Here is a 19,959-nt window from a genome sequence, read left to right on the forward strand (position 1 = left end):
CTTGATTTTGTTGATGATTAGATCTTTTTCTGGATTTGGATTGGTTTTTCTTGTTTTTTTTTGTCATTGTATAGGATGTTATCTAGTAATACTGGGCTTTACTCTTCAGTTTATGATGGTCACAACATGTGCGTTAAGTTTAGGGACAAGGATTGTTTTTTTAACGATCGCTGTGATCAGTGTATTTGGTGGTCAGGTGAAATAATGAATGTTTATTTAGAGTATAAGCAGATATGAGAAGTAGATAAAAATAGGAAAAGACAAAAAGATTCTTCTAGCTCTAGGACAGGAAGTGAGGTTAGGAGTAAGAGTTTCCCATCTTTCCACCCTTTCAGATAGCAGACCTTTTGCTCTCCTTGTTTTCTTAGTATTCTGTATTTTCCTTTACCCCCTGTTACTTCTTTCTGATGAACACCATGTTCTTTGGAAGCTTGAATTTCAAGTCATTGGCCCCTGTGGGCTGGTTCTATATAGATAGGGTTCATCTTCTGAATAATAATAATAATAATAATAATAATAATAATAATAATAATAATAATAATAATAATAATAATAATAATAATCCTCTCTCACAGCTCCTTGTATTGTTCAGGACATGAGGTTTGACAAATTAGAATCCAATTAGCTAATCTCAGGGCTATGTTTGGAAAGTTTATGGAGGCAACCTCCTCAACACTTGCTGCTTTACTGGCCCAATTTAGTTGCCTTTTTCAGGTTCCCCCCTTGTGGCAGAGGAAGTATCAATGTCCTCCCTCCCTATTAGCCATACCTTAGCCACTCCCTGTGACACTCCTGCTGTTGGAGGTACAGGGAAGCAGGGTATATCTGGGAGTGGAAGCAGTAAGTGCCCGTTGTCTTCTTCTTCTGGCCAACCTGGTGTGTGTCATGTGTAGGTTGGTGCTTAGTCACCAAAAGATAAGCACTGCAAGATCAAGCGAAGTTCACATAGGCAGGAGGTAGATATACTAGGTAATGATGAGCGCACTCACTTGATATCTGATTCTGCATCCCCTAGGCCTTGCTGGAGGCCACATACTCCTAGTGATCTCTATCTGGGATCTTCCTGTAGTCTTCCTTTGCAAGAGGATTTCGCATTCTCATGGAAACGTTCGCCTGACATCGGATGTGCGCTTGACAGCAGGTGCTCACCTGATGCCAAACACTTACCTAGCCCTAGGCTTTTGCATGGTGCCAGACTCTTGCATTTGTCTTCTCAGTCTCCTCGGCGATCTGGCTATGCCAGTTCATCTGCGCATTATTTGTTCGATGTGAGGGAGTTTTGTGTGAGTAGCCGCATTTGGGTGTGTGAACACATTTATTCTTCACATCACATCCTCCTTCCTTTTATAGGCGTTCTCATCAACTTTTGACGCCTCACAGGACAGCACTAGTTACTTGCGCAGATCAGGGAAGTAGGAACTTCTATCATTCTCCTTGGTCTGTCTCACAGTCGCCATTGGCAACGCATAAGGCACGGATGCCTCGTAGTTACCATTCTCCTGGGTGTCACGCTTCCAGTCTCGGTCCCCTTCTTTGTCAACTCGGGCTATTCCTGAGCATTCTAGTAATTTTCTTCAACCTTGTTCGACATTGCAAATGCCTTGGGCTGCTTTCCAGTTGCCAAGGCAGGATTTGAGGTACAGTATTATCAAGCCTCTTTTAGGTGCTCTTGGTCACTTCTTCAGCACCGAGGATCAGCGTTTTTGTCTGTTAGACAGGCAAATCATTCTTCTTTGATTGCTACTGTCTTAGTAGCAGAGCAGGCTGGATTATCTTCCCTTCAATCCAGTTTTTTTATGTCAGCTCCTTTGGCAATTTCGGCTTTGCCTCCCACTACCTCGGTGTCAGTTCAGGATGGTGTGAATGGTCAGGAAGCTTTTGTTTCCTCTGTAGATGATCCTTTGGTGCCAGGCACCATGGCACAAAGCGATAGTCACCATTCCTCTGGTAGGAACAGTTTTTGCTTGCAAATTTAAGTCCTTTTTAGAGGAGTTTAAACTCCTTTCCTCTCAAAGAGCAGGGGTTTCTGCTGCTGCCATCTTTGCATCCCCAGAATTTTCCTCTAATGAGCCAGAGGCTCACAAAATTGACTCTGATGCTGATGAAGAGTAGTTAGTATCATCAGCTTTTCAGAAACTGATTAAGGTCTGTGCTAGCAAATGTCCTGATTTCTTTGAGGAACCGGTAGTTCAGGATTTGAGGTCTCTTAGGACTGCTAGGCTGCAAATGAAAATGGATCCCCTTTCATCTCCAAAACTGGCTACATTGGCACTGAACAGGTTTGACTCTGTGGCTAAAATGCTTCATCAGAAATCTGCAAGAAGTTCTTCCTCTTTTCTTCCCCTCTTTATGAGAAAAAAAAAGAGAGAAATTTCTTAGGAAACTAGGTAGTTGCTGGATTTAACTCCTTCCATCAGACTCCAATTTTTCCTTGCCGCTGGACCTGACTAAAAAGAGAGCAGTTTCCTCAGGTAAGATTGTGTTAACTCCTTTGGAGTTAGAGCTTTCAGCTCACTTGGCTTTCCACATTACAGGGATAACATCTTTATCGGAAATGGCTGCAAGACCTAAATTTCATAATCAATCAATCAAGAGAGATTGGTTTGCTCTTCCTCAAAAGAAGCAACACTTGGTGAGTGATTTGGTGGATATTTTGGCTGCTTAGAGCAGTTTCAGACTCTCTTGGGGAGTACATGCACGCTGCCTATACTAATCCGATTGTTAGGTTTAGAGAACAAGTGTGTTCTCTTTGGTTCTCTTTGTCTCTTCAACACAGAAGGCTGATGTTATTGCTTTTTACCCCTTACATTCTTTACTGGACGCCTCAGCATTAGGTACAATAGGACAAGAGGTTGAGAAAGTGGAAACCAGATCTTTGTTGCGTCACTGTCAAACATTTAGGCATATGCAACCATGGCAGCAGCTGCTTCGGCAGTCAATGCAAAGTTTAAAGCTTCCCCCCAAGCAAACAGGTGAGTCATCGGTGCCCTTACGCCCTCCAGACTTTTCAGGCTTTCAGGAAGGACAGTAAGCATCATAGAAAAAATCCAGCTCCTGTTAAGAAATGATGCATCAAGCCCTTAGTCCCAAGTAGGAGGGAGGTTGAACCTTTTTTTTTATAAAGGTAACTTACCAAGTAACTATACAGCTATTAGTTTTTAACTATCGCAGCAGTTCAAAATTTGAATTTCACGGTAATGCTCGGTTGTTTTGGTGTAGGTAACTAGACCCCGCACACTTTCGGGGAAGAATAAGTACAACAGTGCTGGAGAGCTCAATTCATTTCCGCCGGTCAGTGACTAATCATCGGTTGTTTGAGCAGCTCTAGTTAGAATTTTGTTGTATGGTTGTATCTTTTGCCTTTGGTGAAGTATTCATACGATTTGGTAGAGCGCTAATCATTAGCTTAGCTAGTTTTCAATTTAGACATTTTTTGACTTATTGTGATTCAGTATGTTGGATTCTGGTTTGTCTAGTACAGACAGTCCCCAATTATTGGTGGGAGTCCGTTCCTGACGGCGTGGGGATAACTGAGAATCGCCGATAACTGAAGATCAGCGTTAACACCTCTGCATATCGGCGCAAAAATCCAGTTATCGTCGTCACTAGACAAGCACCATAAAACCAGATGGCCGATAACCTAGGCCACAGATAGCCTGGGACTGTCTGTATTAGGTATTGCAGCAAAGGCTGTACAGTAATACCTCGATCTTAAGCGAATTCTAGTTGTGCAAATTCACAGACACGCGAACTTTTCATTGGAACCTAACTAATTGGCATATGCGTTTTTTTTCCACAGACACGCGACATTTGCAGAATCCTCGAGAAACCCTGCAGAAGTGGTTATGTTTAATTTTTACAGCAATTTATAAGTTTCATGCTTTTTATGTGTAAAATTTGTATTATTTTTATTTTTGTTCATGAATAGTGTATGATACAAGCATACTTTAGTTAAATACATTAAAGTCACTCAAAATCACAAAACAGCTGTGATGTAAACATTCTCTCTCTCTCTCTCTCTCTCTCTCAGATAAGAGAGATTTTTTATGCATAGATAAACGTGACGTTACTATGTTATTAATTTTTTTCTCATATTTTCCATGCTATAGTTACAACTTTTCACATATGTATAGTAAATTATATAAAATTTTAAACAAATACATATCATGCCAAGATTTTCCCAATCTTTTCTTGTTGACTTTGAGCGAGGAGGGGGTTAACTGTCAATTAACTTGACATATGATTGGGAAGGGGAGTGTTGCCCACAGATTGTCAGAGTGTATGTACTGAAATCTCTCTCTCTCTCTCTCTCTCTCTCTCTCTCTCTCTCTCTCTCTCTCTCTTATGTTATTCTCTGTCTCCATAATAATTCATAAATAATTTAACTCTATATTTAGCGTAAGGACAACCCCCATCTCTCTCTCTCTCTCTCTCTCTCTCATGTTATTCTCTCTTTCTCCGAAATAATTAATACTGTAGCCCAGATTGGCTCTTCTCTTAAGGCTCTTGTGGACCAGATGAGTGTTATCAGTGTCGGTGCAAGTGCAGTGTCATTGGAAGAGGTGACTACTTGTCCCACCGATGCTCCTAGACAAAGGTCACTGTCAAACTCCCCCAAAACCTGGGAGGAGGCAAACCAGAGGTCTAAGGGAGGTTGGTGAGCTTTGCCCGCAGCTGGTTGCCCCCTCAACCGAGCATGTTGATCGTATCCAGGACTCTTTGGACAGCTGTTAGAAAGGCGGCCATACAGATGTGCTTGCTCTGTCATCCAGTGACTCAGACTCCAGTGTGGACAGAGGGCTTAAGTGCTTTTCGACAGTGTCTAGGCCATTGAAAAGGTATGTTCCTTCCGCTGAGCATGCTTCCCCGCTTCCCTGTAAACTTCCCAGGGAACAAGAGCATAGTCCACTTCCCTCCTGCAGTTTTTGGGATAGTCCTGAGTATTCTTCACACAAGCCTTCTCTGACAGAGTGCCAGTATTTGGCACCGAAGTGGTCTTCCTCTTCGAAGAAGCAGTGCAAGCACCCAGTTTCCAAACGTCCAGTGTCCAAGTGATCTGTGTCGAAGTGCCCAGTGTCCGAGGCCCCAACTTCTGAGCACCCAGTGTCGGAATGCCCAGTGTCCAAGCGTATAGTGTCCGAGTGACCAGTTTATGAGCACCCAGTGTCTGAGCAACCAGTTTATGAGCACCCAGTGTCCGAGCGCCCAGTTTCCAAGGGCCCAGTTTCCCAGTGTCCGACTGACGAGTGTCTGAGCTCCCAGTGTCCAAACGCCCAGTGATGTCCGAATGCCCAGTTTCTGAGCGCCATTAATCCGAGGTTTCACCTGTGTCAAAGTGCTCTCATTTCCGCACACGCAGCTGTGTTGGTGTGACCTCCGATTGGCTCGGCACCAGTAGCCAAGAGTTCGGCACCAATCCCAACTGTCACAGATCCTTCTTTGGAGCTTATCCAACAACATTGGGTAGGATCTTAGGACTTTTGCAGAATCAGCCTTCTGCTACTCAGGATCAGCCAGACTTAGCCCTTTCCTCTATTTCATCCAACGAAGAAGTCGATGAAGAAATCATCGAACAAGAGCATCTCCTGTCTGTATGCAGCGCTCTTTAAGTATTTCCTCTTCTGCTGCCCAACTTTCTTCTCTCCAGCAGCCCTGATGTCTCCAGGTATGGTTTCCAGTTGAAGATGGGATATGTACAAAAGTAATACAATGCAACGTTTCCAGTTGAAGATGTTGTCTTTTGATTCAGCAGTTTATCTTTTCCGAAATCATTTCCAATATTTTTTAGAACTTTAAAATTCTGTCAATTGTCTTAAGAAAGTATAATGACAAAATGATTGTAATAATGTTTATTGCTCTTCTATATCTTTTGATGAGATTTATTAAACATGGTTTTCCAAATGGAGATGCAGGAGACTTACAATTGTGTTTAATATATACTTGTATTGTGTTGAGCTTTAAGAGCAACCAGATTTTGCTGAGCAGCGGCACCAGTATGCAGTAAATGTGCCCCGCTATCGAACTTCTCAGTCCGCATGCTGGTGGACTGTGGAGCAGTCTCCCTGAGGATTGCAGTGCAATTGAAACTTCAAACGTTCAAGCAAAGACACAATGCATTACTACCCTAATACAATTCTCCTTACATTTTAACAATCTACTTATATCTTTATCTATTTATTTATTAATTTGTTAATCTATTTTTCTTTTTTAATAAGCGATCGCTTCTTTCTGTATTTCCGTTCAACTCTTGTTCTTTCTAATGAACACCATATTGCTAAGAAATTTACAATCTCATGAAAAACAGTTGTATAGTAATAATCCACAACTATATAATAAATTGTATTACTATGTAAAAGACAAAAAAAGATTTTCGAATACCTGCATCGTTTTCCTCATCGGTGTCTATTTAAAATGCAAAGCGAGAGGGCAGTTTTCTTAAGAAAACTGCCCTCTCGCTTTGCACTTTAACGTAAACACTGATGAGGAATGCCGTGAAGGTGTTCGAAAGTCTTTGTTTTTATCTTTTATATAGTAATAAAATTTACTATATGATTGTGTACTTTTACAGCACCATATTCTTTGGAAGCTTGAATTTTAAGTCAATGGCCCCTGTGAGCTTGTTCCATATGAATAGGGTTCATCTTCGGAATAATAATCATAATTAACCAGACAGCATGAGAAATCAGTCATCTGATTTCTCATTGCCTTTTAAAGTTTCTACTTTTGATTTGTAAATTTCACCAAAAGCTTCGGCTCCCGGGGCATTGATGTCATTGTATCCTACCATCTGCTTCGAGCATTTCTGCAGCCATTTGTCAATCCGGGTGTATTTCTGCAGATCTATGGCACCACAGGCATTCATGGTCGATACCGTGGCCACCAAACAGAAGTCAGCCACTGTCATAGTGTTACCAGCCGTCCAAGGATACTCCTTCAGGATGTCATTTAGCCATTTGAGAGCTTCTTCCACCTTCTCCATGTCAGCAGGATCAGATTCTTTTCCATGTATTAGTAATGGAGCCTGAAGGAAAAGATGAATATGTTAACACTGCCTTCGTCAACATTTTCTCATCAAAATATTTCTCCATTCCCTTTCACACCAGATATATTTATTTCCCTACGACTTTTCTCTTTTATCGACTTTTCCCACTTTGCAGTGAGATATTGTAAATACGCAGTTTGCTCAGTTCACCTCGTATACTAAAAGGAAATGAGAAATGTTTACACCATATATTCTACCTTTTGTTTGTCAAAATTTATTTCTGTCGTATTCGATATTTTCCTCATCCTTAGTCAAGGCATATTCATACATATGTATACACAACGAAAATCTTTTTGTAGCCTTTCAAACATAAACCCTTAACTGTAAAAAATAGTTCCCTCTTCTTATTTCATTAAATAAGAAACCTGATCGCTTGTCAACTAGTGCCATCCATAATTATAAAGAGGGCCCTATTAAGCATGTCACCTGGGGTAATTCGTTTTTCATTTCATCCTGCTCGCCTCTATTTGATTTCAATGCCGTTCTGACTGTTAAGGACTTTCTAACATGAGGACTAATGTGAAACGGGATAAGTGTTAACCAGTTGTGTTGTTCTTAGACGATTCTGTTATCTAACATTCCTATATTTGATTTCTGAATGTTTCATAGTCATGGATTTTCTGCCAAGAGCAATCACATGAAATGTGATACCTTGCTAGCAGTGATGCTACAATGTGTGATTTGTTCCTTACTATCCAAAGCCCACAGAAATCTGTAATTGCTTTCCCCAGGGATGCATAAGCCATGTCTACCACTGCCAGCAGTTGTAATGAAAACAAAGTTCTGAAGAGAAAACATACCTAAAGTGAAAGTTTTAACAGATTACTATTTTGGTTTCCATAGCTACTTTCCTGAAAAGTGCCCAGAGTGACAGAAAACACAATGATACGCTGGACACTAATCGTCTATGAGATCTGGTTTTACAGGTGATGTTGTAATTATTTGATTGACTTGTTATTCAATATCAGATCTTTTGCATTCAATGGATAAGAAAAGAAAGTGAACAGATAACTGCTGTTATTGTAAAAGTCAAGGACTGCACTAGAGTTTTTCCACTGAGAGTTCTTGCGTACATGAGTTTCCTCTATTAAAATAAAGGTTCATCATCTAACTCTCTTCAAGTTTTACTTCAAAATATAAATAATAAATATTTTGATAAATGTTTCTGAAAAGTATTTACCGAATACATGTCATCTATATCAACCATATCATATAGAAAAAGTTTATAATTGAGTAGAATTTTCCACTAAGATTAAAGTATCTATGAGTTTTAAAAGTATATATATATATATATATATATATATATATATATATATATATATATATATATATATATATATATATATATATATATATATATATTCTTCCTTATCCAGATCGCCATTATCTTCAATTCTGCATTATCCAACACACCCAGACCATTGACCACAACCCCAAAGATATATAAAATATATAAGTTACATAGACTGAGAAAGGGTTTTGGTGGGGGGGGGAGCCTGGAGAAGTTTCCGTGCTGGGTGCCATGGGAGAGGAGGGGCAGTAAGGCTTTGTAGAAGAATTCAGTCAGAGAAGGGATTATTTTGGAAGGTGGGTGGAGCTGGGGAGCAGTTTCTCTGGCTGGGAGGGGGTGGGGATGCAGTGTTGGATGGATGAAGAGGGCTAGGTAAACATCTGACTTGCTAGAACTTGTTTTGTTTCATGTTGTATGTTTATGATAATTCATATTTTATTAAAGGATATGTAAAGTGGAGAGAGAGAGAGAGAGAATAACAAACGAGGTATTTGATTATAGATGAAATATCAACAGTGGTCTAATATTCTCTTTTGTACTGTTATGATATGTGTGATAATCATACTTAGAGTCAACTAAACTTGCCATGAAAACTGTACAGTAAATCAAGCAAAGCAAAAATAGAAAATGGCAAATGTGATACTGCACTAATAAACCCACACATGAATCCACACACTATGTAGAGACGGTGATGTCAATATTGATGAAATGCCACATGTAGATGTAAACACACACACACACAGGCATGCAAGTAAACCTTCTGTGATATTATGAGGTAAAATGAAAAATCATTAATTCCAGTAAAACAGAAAATTACCAACTACTTTAAAGTAGTGTTCTTAAAATTAACTGCTTTGGATAGTCGTCATTGAGAAATGCCATATGTACTAAAGAAGTAAACACAAGGTATTTTACGCAAGTACAGTTTCCACAATAGGGTAAAATGAAATATGTCATATATACTCATGCATCATTTGTTCTCTTGTATCATGCAACCCTTAAAATTTTGTCTCCTAAACACGATTTCACTGTAAACAAATCTCGTGTATCATGTGAGGTGCATTTTTGATAGCCCGCATGACATAGGCTAACTTCTTTTCTTCAGTAATGTCATCCTCTTGTTAAATAGATGAAGGTAGAAAATAAAAATAATCTTTACCACCAAGCGAATTTCATTTTCAGTAGATCACACTGGCCTAGGCTTTGTTCTATGCAGGTAAAGTGAATTTCATTTTCAGTAGATTGTACAAGGCAAGGCTTTCAAATAAGATTACCAAACTTATGGCTTATGTAACAATTCATAACCATCTGTTATAATTAACAATCACTTACCAAAGAACATGAAATAAACAACATTGAGTATGACATAAACAAACGAATCAGGAAATAGTTATTTTGCTATTTTGAGGGATTTTACTTTAAAAAAAGTATGTTAGTTTACCTTTGTATACTCGTTTTATATTCATGTACAAAAATGAAAATGATAATTCCATTAATATATTAGTTTCTTTTAGCAACTAATGAAATATTCTTCTAATTTTTTCATAGTAGTAGGCTCAATCATCTGATACTGAGAACATAAGCATTACAAAAATGTATGTGGCAGATGATTGGTTTTTGTAGACATAATATGATGATGATATAACATGATAATAATAAAGTATAAATGGATGCAGTAAGTCAAATATCAGTTTTATTACCATTATCCTTATTTTAAATATAGCTGTAATAGTCTATTGGACTTGCACAAATGGATACTGTGAGTGTAACGCCTAGCCTAGATCAATAGTTCACACATACAAGTTTTGTATCTCGTGCATGATAGTACAATAGGTAACAACTGATAAGAAAGTTGATGTACAAAAATTTATGGAAGATCATAAGACCATGGTATGCTGTGGGTAAACACCGGTAAGCTACCTACCCAGCAAATTGTGTCATTTACGGGACCGACAGAGAGAGAGAGAGAGAGAGAGAGAGAGAGAGAGAGAGAGAGAGAGAGAGAGAGAGAGAGTAGTTGCTTTTTTTTCAAAGTGTATTTATACAGTATATTTTCTTACAAGCATGGGGAAAAAAGGTAGAAAACAGCCTTTTGCATGAAGTCTTCTGTTTAAAGTGCGATGATTGTTGTTTATAACCATATTGAGTGTTTACAGTTATGTGGTATTGACAAGGTTAGGTGAAGAAGTGTATAGAATAGCCCTTGAACACCCCTAAATATTTTTACTCGGCCTTATCCGGATTTCGCCATTATCTGATTTGCCCTTGGCTCTATTAGTCCTGTATATATAATATATACAGGTGGTCTCCATGGATGTGTAAAGAGCAATTCATGTGTTAAGGTTCTGAAGAGTGAAAGTTAACAAATTTAATCAACAGCTGGACTCAAAACTACTTACATAAACATTATGCCACCGTGGCTGAAGGGTCCCCATGTCGAAATAAAGTCTTTGGTCCACAATACATCTGGCCTTTGGGTTCCTTGGGTAAAGGGCGTCGTCTTTTCCGTACTGACTGGCTATGTAACTGCAGATGGCACGGCTGAAATGCAAGAGTTTTGTAAGAAATTATGGGAGGAAATCTCTCTCTCTCTCTCTTTGTATGTCATTTTATTTTATCGCGTAACTTGTTTCCTATACGAATATTTCACAGAATTTTATAAAAGTCGTTTCATATAACCTTTTCTTTGTCTACAAAATATATTGGTCTTAAGATTGAGATCTTCAAAAGAGTAGATTGTATTGATGGTTTAATACTGAAGTAATATTATGTAAAATGATCACGTTCATTTTTCTTATTTTCATTAAAATGAACCACTAAAAAGAATATAGGAATAAATAAATAGATAAATAAGCAGATAAAAGTAAATTAAAAAATAAAATAATATCAAGTTTTGCTGGCTTACCTCTCCCACAGCTTGATATGTCCATCTACTAGCGTAGGAATGGTGTGCTGGGGATTAATAGCCAAAAATTCTGGTTTCATTTGTTCCCTTTTGAAGACGTCCACCTCTTTGAGGTTCAATGAAAGTCCAACGGCCTTCGCCGTCAGATGGACGGATCTGCACGGAGGCGATATCTTGTGGTAGTAGAAATCTACTGGCATTTTGATTGTGCTGCTGCAATACAGGCATGAATCTTTTTATACAGATATTCATATGTATATATATATATATATATATATATATATATATGTATATGTATATATATATATATATATATATATATATATATATATATATATATATATATATATATATATATATATAGGTTATATATATATATATATATATATATATATATATATATATATATATATATATATAATACACACACACACACACACACACACACACACACACACACATATATATATATATATATATATATATATATATATATATATATATATATATATATATATATATATATATATATATATATACTGGATGTTTCAAAATTAGAGGCCCCCTCCACAGAACAAATGGAAAGTTATGAAGTTTTCTGCTGTGGCCTATCTCCAAGTACATTATTTTAAATTTCTATTAAACTATTTTTCATTTTACATTTCTTGTATTTTCAGAACTGAGTGACGGGGTTAGATACAGCCATGGCTAACGACTCAGAGGAAATCAGATGGATTTACCGAATCCGGGCTATAACTTTCAGAGAGGCCAGGGATGCTGGTGCATCCTTCATTTCACATTCCTGGATAGCTAAATACATTAAAAGAGATACATCATTTTTTAAAAGAAACTGGAACAAAAATCCATATGACTGTCATTGCGAAAAAAGTGAGAATCTTGGAAGGCCTGAAGTCCTTTCTCAGGAATCGAAAGACATCATAGTTGAGGCAGTGGGTAGACCAAGAAAGTCTTTACGTAAATTGGCGCTTGAACTAGAAACAAAATGGAGAAAGAAGAGAAGTTATAGTGCTGTATATCGTGAGTTGAAAATATCTGGTATGAAGCCATTTCATGTTATCAGCAAGCCAAACATCACTCAGCAACAGAGAGAAGACCGTGCATGGTTTTGTGGTTCATTTCTTAAAGATTGGGATGAAGCTGACTTTCTCCATGTTGCCGCATCGGATGAATTCTTCATTCACACAGTCAGGAAGTCAAATCATAAAAATGACATCATTTGGGCTGCAAAGTTGGTTGATATCAACGGTGGCATGCCCTATAGCCAAGTTGTGAAATTTCCTGAATGTTTGGGAATTTTTCTCTGTTTCACAGCCAAACGGTTAATGTGGATCATCAAAGAAAAAGGACAGTCATGGAATGGCGAATACTTCAGAGAACTGTGCTTACCTGTGGAGTATTTCCTTTCCTCAAAGATCCTGAAAATGTGTTATTTGTTGAAGAAGTCACATTTTTGCATGATAAGGCACCATGTTTCAAGGCTCTTCAGACACAGGAACTACTTCAAAACAGTGGTATCGATTTCTTGTCGTCAAGTGAATTTCGAGGTAGCTCCCCTGACCTTAATGCGTGTGAAAACATTGGTAGTCTCTTAAAGGATCGTGTTGAAGTGCACACAGTGAACTATGATGGTATACCAAGCCTCGACGACCTGCGAAGAGAGGTGACCGCAGTGCTCAGGGAAATGGAGTTTAAGTCTGAGCTTTTTTTGCAATTTGCTGAAATCATACCCCTCAAGAATGAATGCTGTGGTACAGGCAGATGGAGGCCACACAAAATATTAAATACTCAGAGAGAAACTTAAATAAATACCTGTTCTGAATTACTTTTGTTTTGTCCATATCAATTTTAGTTTATGCTGTAGAGGGGAGGTCTAATTTTGAAACACCCTGTATATATATATATATACATATATATATATATATATATATATATATATATATATATATATATATATATATATATATATATATATATATATATATATATATATATATATATATATATATATTGTTACGTGTGTGTCTTGGCTGATCATTTATTGTTATATTTACGTAATTTTCACGGCCCTGCAAACCAAGAATACACGTAACCTGTCACTTGAAGGCAAGAGTTAACCTCAAAGACAGTCGTTAATTAATCAAAGGTCGCCAGTTAAGGGTAATTAACCTTAACAAAGAATATTCAAGGATTAAAGACTTTATGATGAACGTCACCAACTGCGGACGCATATAAAGAATCTTTACTCGTTAAGAGGGTATTAAATACAACGCAACTGTTCCTCCAAACAGTGAACGCTAGGCATAACGAATACCAGAGTATTAAAAATGACTTGCTTGCCTAAATCCCGAGACTTACTGGGACAATTCGGCTAACGTTAACAATATAATAATTTGACTTAATCTAGACTTTGTAATAGCATATCCCGTAAGTGGTGGCTGGAGAATGAAACAAAGAAAGATTGGGAAATACAGGAAGAGGATAAAAGAATGGGCGAAGTTTTGAACAAAAGAGACTTTACCTTAGGACGAACGTTGTTGAGAGTCAACGGACGACGGAAGTTCTTGCAATTGCTTCTTCACTTCACTAATAGAATAATAGACAAAAAGGGGGAAGAGGTCCAACCGGACGTGTTGTCTCCCTGAAAGCTTGGTTCTCTCTGCCTGTTCCCTGACTGGCCTAGGTAAAAAACCAGGCCTACAGTCATGCCCTGGGCGTCTATGTTCTGTTAAAAACATTCTCCAAGAGAGACAGGTAGAAAGGAAAAAAGGACCTTAGGACCACCTATTTTAAGGCTGATATGGAAATTTTCCTATAGGGGGAAATGCCTAAATGCTACCTATCCTTTCCAACGGACACTAAAGTTTGAACTGAAGACGTTCCTAATGTAGGCAACATCTTTTACTGGTGTTGGTCAGGCTGATATTATTTACAATCAAAATTTACGAGGGCGAACAGCAGTAATATTTATAAAAGCTCCCCCCCTTAAGAGGGCCTTCTCTCGCTTTTCGGGCGTGAAGGTCTGTACTAAGCAAGCTGTTCGCCTCTATTAGGTTACTCTTCTTCCCCTGAGCAGATTAGTCCTGGCTAGCCTACCTAGCTACAGAAGTACCTAACCCTAGATAGGATATGAGCTATAATCACTACTTTACCTAATTCTAATAGTACTAGAAGGTGCTTACGGTTATTATAGGCTACCTCCTACAATCACGATGTTTTTTTAGACCTAGCCTAGTGGTACATTCTATGGTATTCCCTAGCCTAACCTACCCTAACCCGACCGTAGCACCAACATAAGAGTTAATGTTCTAACTAAATTACAACTTGGTTTATGTTTAATACAATTAATAATCACTAGTTAATTCATGAGGGTTGCCTCATATGATAAATGGGTGCCTCACTGAGGTCTTAGGCCATGCGTGTCATGAGCATCGGGGCTCGTTTCACAATAGTTAAGATTATTGAAATTAGTTATGCTACTTATGTGATTACTGCGGCTCGGGGTAAGTGGAAGGAACAAGGCTACTAAATTGATGTACCGTACTTAAGGCGGTCTAGGCTATGTATAAGAACAGAGATCACACTGGCTACCTCCTCTGGGCAAGGGGCCAGGATCACTCTAAGATGGTAGGGCACTGTGCCGAGAGGGCACTAGTGCCTGGATGAGCTTATGGCTCGGCAACTACTGGGCTCTCTTCCACCCCGTTTTCTTCTTCGGGTTCCTCCAAGGCCTATCAGTAGCAGGCCTAGGAGGTGATGAGGGCACCGACTCTGGGGACAGGCCAGAAGGGCTAGCGGGCGCGAAGTCAGGGGCAACTTCAAAAGCTACAGGAGGGCTCCCTACTCCGGCTGCTGCGACAACCGGAGCGAGAGCGATCTCGACTTCTGCGTCCAAGGAGGCCAATTCCTGGTCTTCCAAAGATGGGGTACCATTTCGATCCTCCAGGGGTTCATCCCCTGGAATCAGATTTGGCAAAGAAGAAGTCTTGGGTGCTGGAGGCTCTCCGGTTGCGATGATCAACTGCATGGGGAATCCTAAATCTCCCGGAGGAGGATTCGCCTCATGATTTAGACCCGGCATAGGGGCCTTCTTAATGGGTAGCTCAACGTCCGTGGCGGACGGAGTCTGGCACTGCTCAGTGCTCACAAGTGGCACTGGCAGCAGTTGAGGGTCAGGCATGCCTGACAAGGGGTCTGGAGGTGCAATATCTCACGGACGACTTGGGTTTGGCTGCGGTAGAGATTCCTACCCCAGCAGGAGATCGTAGCCTCTCTGAGAATTTTGTTCGGGGGCGTCCGCTGGTCATTGTTTGCTTGGGCAGCCCTCCCAATTTGTGGAGTGGTCTGTCCGCTTGCACGTCCTGCAGCGGTACTGCTCCTCCTGAACATCTCTTCGGGGAGAGGGAGGACCTCTTGGTGGGCCAGCCCTTCGCGATTGGAGGGGGCTAGGCCTGAAACAGTTTGGTTTATGCCCCTTCCGCGGACCACTTTGGTGGGCGGAAGGTGGGGGTTTGACCTTATCGAGAGTTTTAGATGGGGCCTCCGTGGAGGAGGTAACGCGGCTGCGAAGTGGCGTTGGTAACGGGCTTCCCCAGAGAAGATCCCGTCCCAACAAGAAGGTCACTCCGGGCCGAATTCCACCCACCACGCCAAGGCGGTGGGGTATCATGCCCCAAGGTGTCGTAACCTGGAGTTGGACCGTGGGAACGGTAATGGTGTGGCCTTCTATCCACTTCATTTCCCACCGGGTTTCTTCGTCAACCATGGCACCGGCTGGCACTTGGGCCCTAGTGATCAGGCTAATGTCTGCCGCAGTGTCTACTGTGACCGGAAGGGTCATGGGCAGGCTATTGCTCTGAAGAGGGGCCACCGAGATGAACTGGGTTTCCAGTCTCTCGGGGTAAAGGATCCGGTGCGGACTGGCCGCAGAGAATGAAGTGCTAATTAGGTTGACAAATTTTGTGGTGGGGACATGATGTGGACAGGCCGGAGATCCAGCATTGTAGTGGCTGGCAGCCCCACAGGATTTGCATGGGCCTTTTGGATGGGCTCAGTGGCCTGCAGTAACTGTTGGAGGAGAGGGCTGAGCAGATGAATCGGGAGAGGAGTTCTGGTTGGTAGGGGTAGGCTGCTTATTAGTGCCGAGTTTGTATCGGCACTCAGCTTCAACGTGTCCCCCCTTCTTGCAATAGTTGCACATGGTCTTGCTCGGCAGTCCATTCTTTGAGCGATTTGAGTTCGAGAGGTAGGCTGGAGGAACGATTCGTTTCTGCGAGGTGCTATGCGATTGATTAAAAGTCTCCCACGAATCAGCCATGCGACAAGCTTCCATAAGTGTGGGGGGCTGTTTATCGTTAAGATATACAGCAAGGGGCCCAGGCACACATTGGTAAAGGTCTTCTAGCATGGTCCAATTGGAAAGATCCTCAAACGTTGTGCAGGCCAAGGAGTCGAACCAGCGCGTACCGGACTGGGTTTTGTGACATGCCCATTCCGTCCAAGACCAGCCGACGTCCTTGGCAAGACCTCGGAACCGTTGTCTCCATTTTTCTGGGGTTATTTTGTAGGCCTTGGTAATGACTCTACGAACTTCCGCCATGTTGCCTCTCTGGCTCTTCTCCAGTGAGCGAAGCGCTGCCTTGGCTTTTCCCTCCATATGCTTGGCTAGTATTAAGGCTCTCTCCGTCTCCGTGGCGCTGTAGTTATCGAAAAGAGCCTCGATCTCCTCCAGCCATGCTTCTGGCTCGTCCTCAGTCCACTTGGGGACTAGGGAATTGATGCTCGAAATTGGAGCGTTTGATGCAGCAGGTGTAGGACTGGAGGCTTGCTGTTCAGCCATAGCTTCGGCATTCTCCATTTTCGCTCTTTCCAGCTCGAGCTCTTTCTCCTTGAAGGCTAGCTCACTTTCCTTGCAGGCTAACTCATGCTGTCTTCTTCTTTCTTCTCTTTCCTCTTCTAGTTGCCTCTGCTTGGCTTCATACACCCTCCGTTCAAGTCTTTCCTCCTTCTCCCGCTTGGCCAAGTCGTCCACTTGCTCCTTGACCCACGTGGTAAGTTCCGAGCCGGTGAGACCTGCCACCGTCCCCAGCCCCAGGAAGGTTTTATAATGCTCTGCTGCCATGGTTCTGGTGGGGAAGGGCGTCTAACCGGGTCGACGGGCGCATTTTGGGCAGCGAGGAAGTGTCTCTTCAGTGACGTGGCACCCTTTCAAAAGGTGGCACTGTAGTTGGGTGTGCCGTGTACAGGTCACACTGGTGGCACTCAGTATCCCTAGGCACTGGTGCAGGTTAGGTTCCAGAAGAACTTTCTCTTCTGTGTTTCCTTTTGTTTTCATTTTATTTATTTTCTATATGCTTGCTTGGCAGCACTTATGGTGCCAATGTGTTCCTAGGGACCCTCTACTGGAGTCCAACTAGGCTATATGGGAGGAAAGGCACTCTACACCCCCTGCAGAGTGTAACAATTGAATGAGAGAGAAAGGGAAGGTAAAGAGAGAGAGAGAGAGAGAGAAGTAAGCTATTCAAGTGATGACAGTGCAGCAAATTATTGGCACTGTGGAATAAAGGGCATTTGTTTTTTTTTTTCTTTAAAGATCCTCGTGAGTGGCTGGTCCCAGTACCCAGTGCTAACCCCTTCTTCTTTCAGAAGGTGAAAAACTACTGTTTTGCTTCGGTATGGATAGCAGGCCTCACTCGTGACCGACAATTTACCACTGTAAAACTTTAACTTGCCCTCATCTACTTGTGGGACATAGGTGTTGCTTTTATTTGGTTTAATTAATTTAATTGTCTCGGTGTCGGCCCTTCTTTCTTTGAAGAGGGTCACACACACTCGATTAGGTTATGACGGCTTACTTGAGAGAGAGAGAGAGAGAGAGAGAGAGAGAGAGAGAGAGAGAGAGAGAGAGAGAGATTTTCAATCAGCTCATTTCTTGCTGCTTGAGAACATGTTAAGCAAAGATTTTATAATTGCACAATGGCATGGTTCTAAATAAAACTCAGATACGTCGTCTTAGCTTCCTGAGCAATGCTTTATCTGACCTTCACAGGAGCCGACGACGTCACCAGATTTTAGTGTAATATGTAAAATTCTTTTATATGGTTTTCCCGCAGGTATTTGCATAGGAACTTGTTATTGTATTAATCCTAACTAAGGCCTATCTTTCCCTGACTAAATTATATCTTGGTTTTTGTCTATCGAAGTCTGTCTAGCTAAGATATTGCGAGGTGGGTCGACTACGCCAACGAAAGTAGACCCAAAAGGGCTGGAAGCAGAGTCGAGGTCACAATAACAAGGTCTTAAGATGGCGGCCAAATCCCGTTAGGTCCAAATTCAAAACCTTGGGCGGCGCGAAAATATCAAATGGCGGTGTTCTCGCACCCAGTTCCAAAACAATTCTGAATAACCGCGCGGACACAGCGGAGGAATCAAGATGGCGGGTATTTTCTTTTTTAGCACAAAATTCAAAATAACGAACGAAACAAATGCAGGTATCCAGATTTTACTCTAAATATACCAATCATGCATAGCGTTTTACGTTAAGGATGGACACGAAATTACCAAACAACGTTGTGTCTTTTGTTATCGTATTTCTCACCCAGACATTAAACAAAAGAATGAAAAAAGAAATGCTGGCCGACCTGCGTAAATTCACGTTGCTGAACGGTACATTTTATTGTAAAATTACTATTTTAGTTTGTTTGCTATTTCACTGACACGGTTTTAACTGACTCCCGCTATATGAAAACTATAACGATCGGAATTGCCGACGCGATTTCTAAATTACTTTGTGTACAGGAAATGGGCTCCGCGCATTCGATCTAAAGGATTCTTTACTGAACGACTTAACTCGAACGCTCCGAACGCGGTAAAATGCCCTTTCTCACAACGTTATAAATTATGACTCGCACTGCTTTTGCACCCTTCCTACCTACACTAATTCTCACTACACCTGTTATTATAACTATTCTCTTTACTGCTTATTATTATGCCTGGTTCCTTGTTTGGAAGAGTGAAATGGAATTCAATATCTGACTTTTATCTTTGGAATTAATGTAATTAATTTCCTTCTCTCCAGATTCTTTCTCTAAAATTTACTTTAGATTCTACGCAAGGTCGCCAATGTTACGTGTGTGTCTTGAAGGTTCAATTTAACAAACTCAAAGACAGTCGTTAATTAATCGTTAATTAAAGGTCGCCAGTTAAGGGTAATTAACCTTAACAAAGAATATTCAAGGAATAAAGACTTTATGATGAACGTCACCAAATGCGGTTCATACAAAGAATCTCTACTCGTTAAGAGGGTATTAAATACAACGCAACAGTTCCTCCAAACAGTGAACGCTAGGCATAATGAATACCAGAGTATTAAAAATGACTTGCTTGCCTAAATCCCGAGACTTACTGGGACAATTCGGCTAACGCTAACAATATAATAATTTGACTTAATCTAGACTTCGTAATAGCATATCCCGTAAGTGGTGGCTGGAGAATGAAACAAAGAAAGATTGGGAAATACAGGAAGAGGATAAAAGAATGGGCGAAGTTTTGAACAAAAGAGACTTTACCTTAGGACGAACATTGTTGCGAGTCAACGGACGACGGAAGTTCTTGCAATTGCTTCTTCACTTCACTAATAGAATAATAGACAAAAAAGGGGGAAGAGGTCTAACCGGACGTGTTGTCTCCCCGAAAGCTTGGTTC

General features: G+C 40.7%; 1 protein-coding gene and 1 pseudogene across 1 annotated transcript; both read right to left on the bottom strand.

Annotated features, from left to right (window-relative positions):
• The window catches only part of LOC136848795 (glutathione S-transferase 1-like), a 45,001-nt pseudogene that overhangs the window by 18,612 nt on the left and 6,430 nt on the right, over nt 1–19,959 (bottom strand).
• LOC136848789 (glutathione S-transferase 1-like) lies at nt 5,835–11,470 on the bottom strand. The gene is made up of 3 exons (XM_067121420.1): nt 11,239–11,470; nt 10,733–10,874; nt 5,835–7,021 (listed from the first exon to the last, which is right to left on the bottom strand). Exons 1-3 carry the CDS (start codon nt 11,436–11,438, stop codon nt 6,683–6,685), a joined length of 681 nt encoding a protein of 226 aa, XP_066977521.1. The 5' UTR covers nt 11,439–11,470; the 3' UTR covers nt 5,835–6,682.

The sequence above is a fragment of the Macrobrachium rosenbergii genome, chromosome 2 (assembly GCF_040412425.1).
Source record: "Macrobrachium rosenbergii isolate ZJJX-2024 chromosome 2, ASM4041242v1, whole genome shotgun sequence".
NCBI lineage: Eukaryota > Metazoa > Arthropoda > Malacostraca > Decapoda > Palaemonidae > Macrobrachium > Macrobrachium rosenbergii.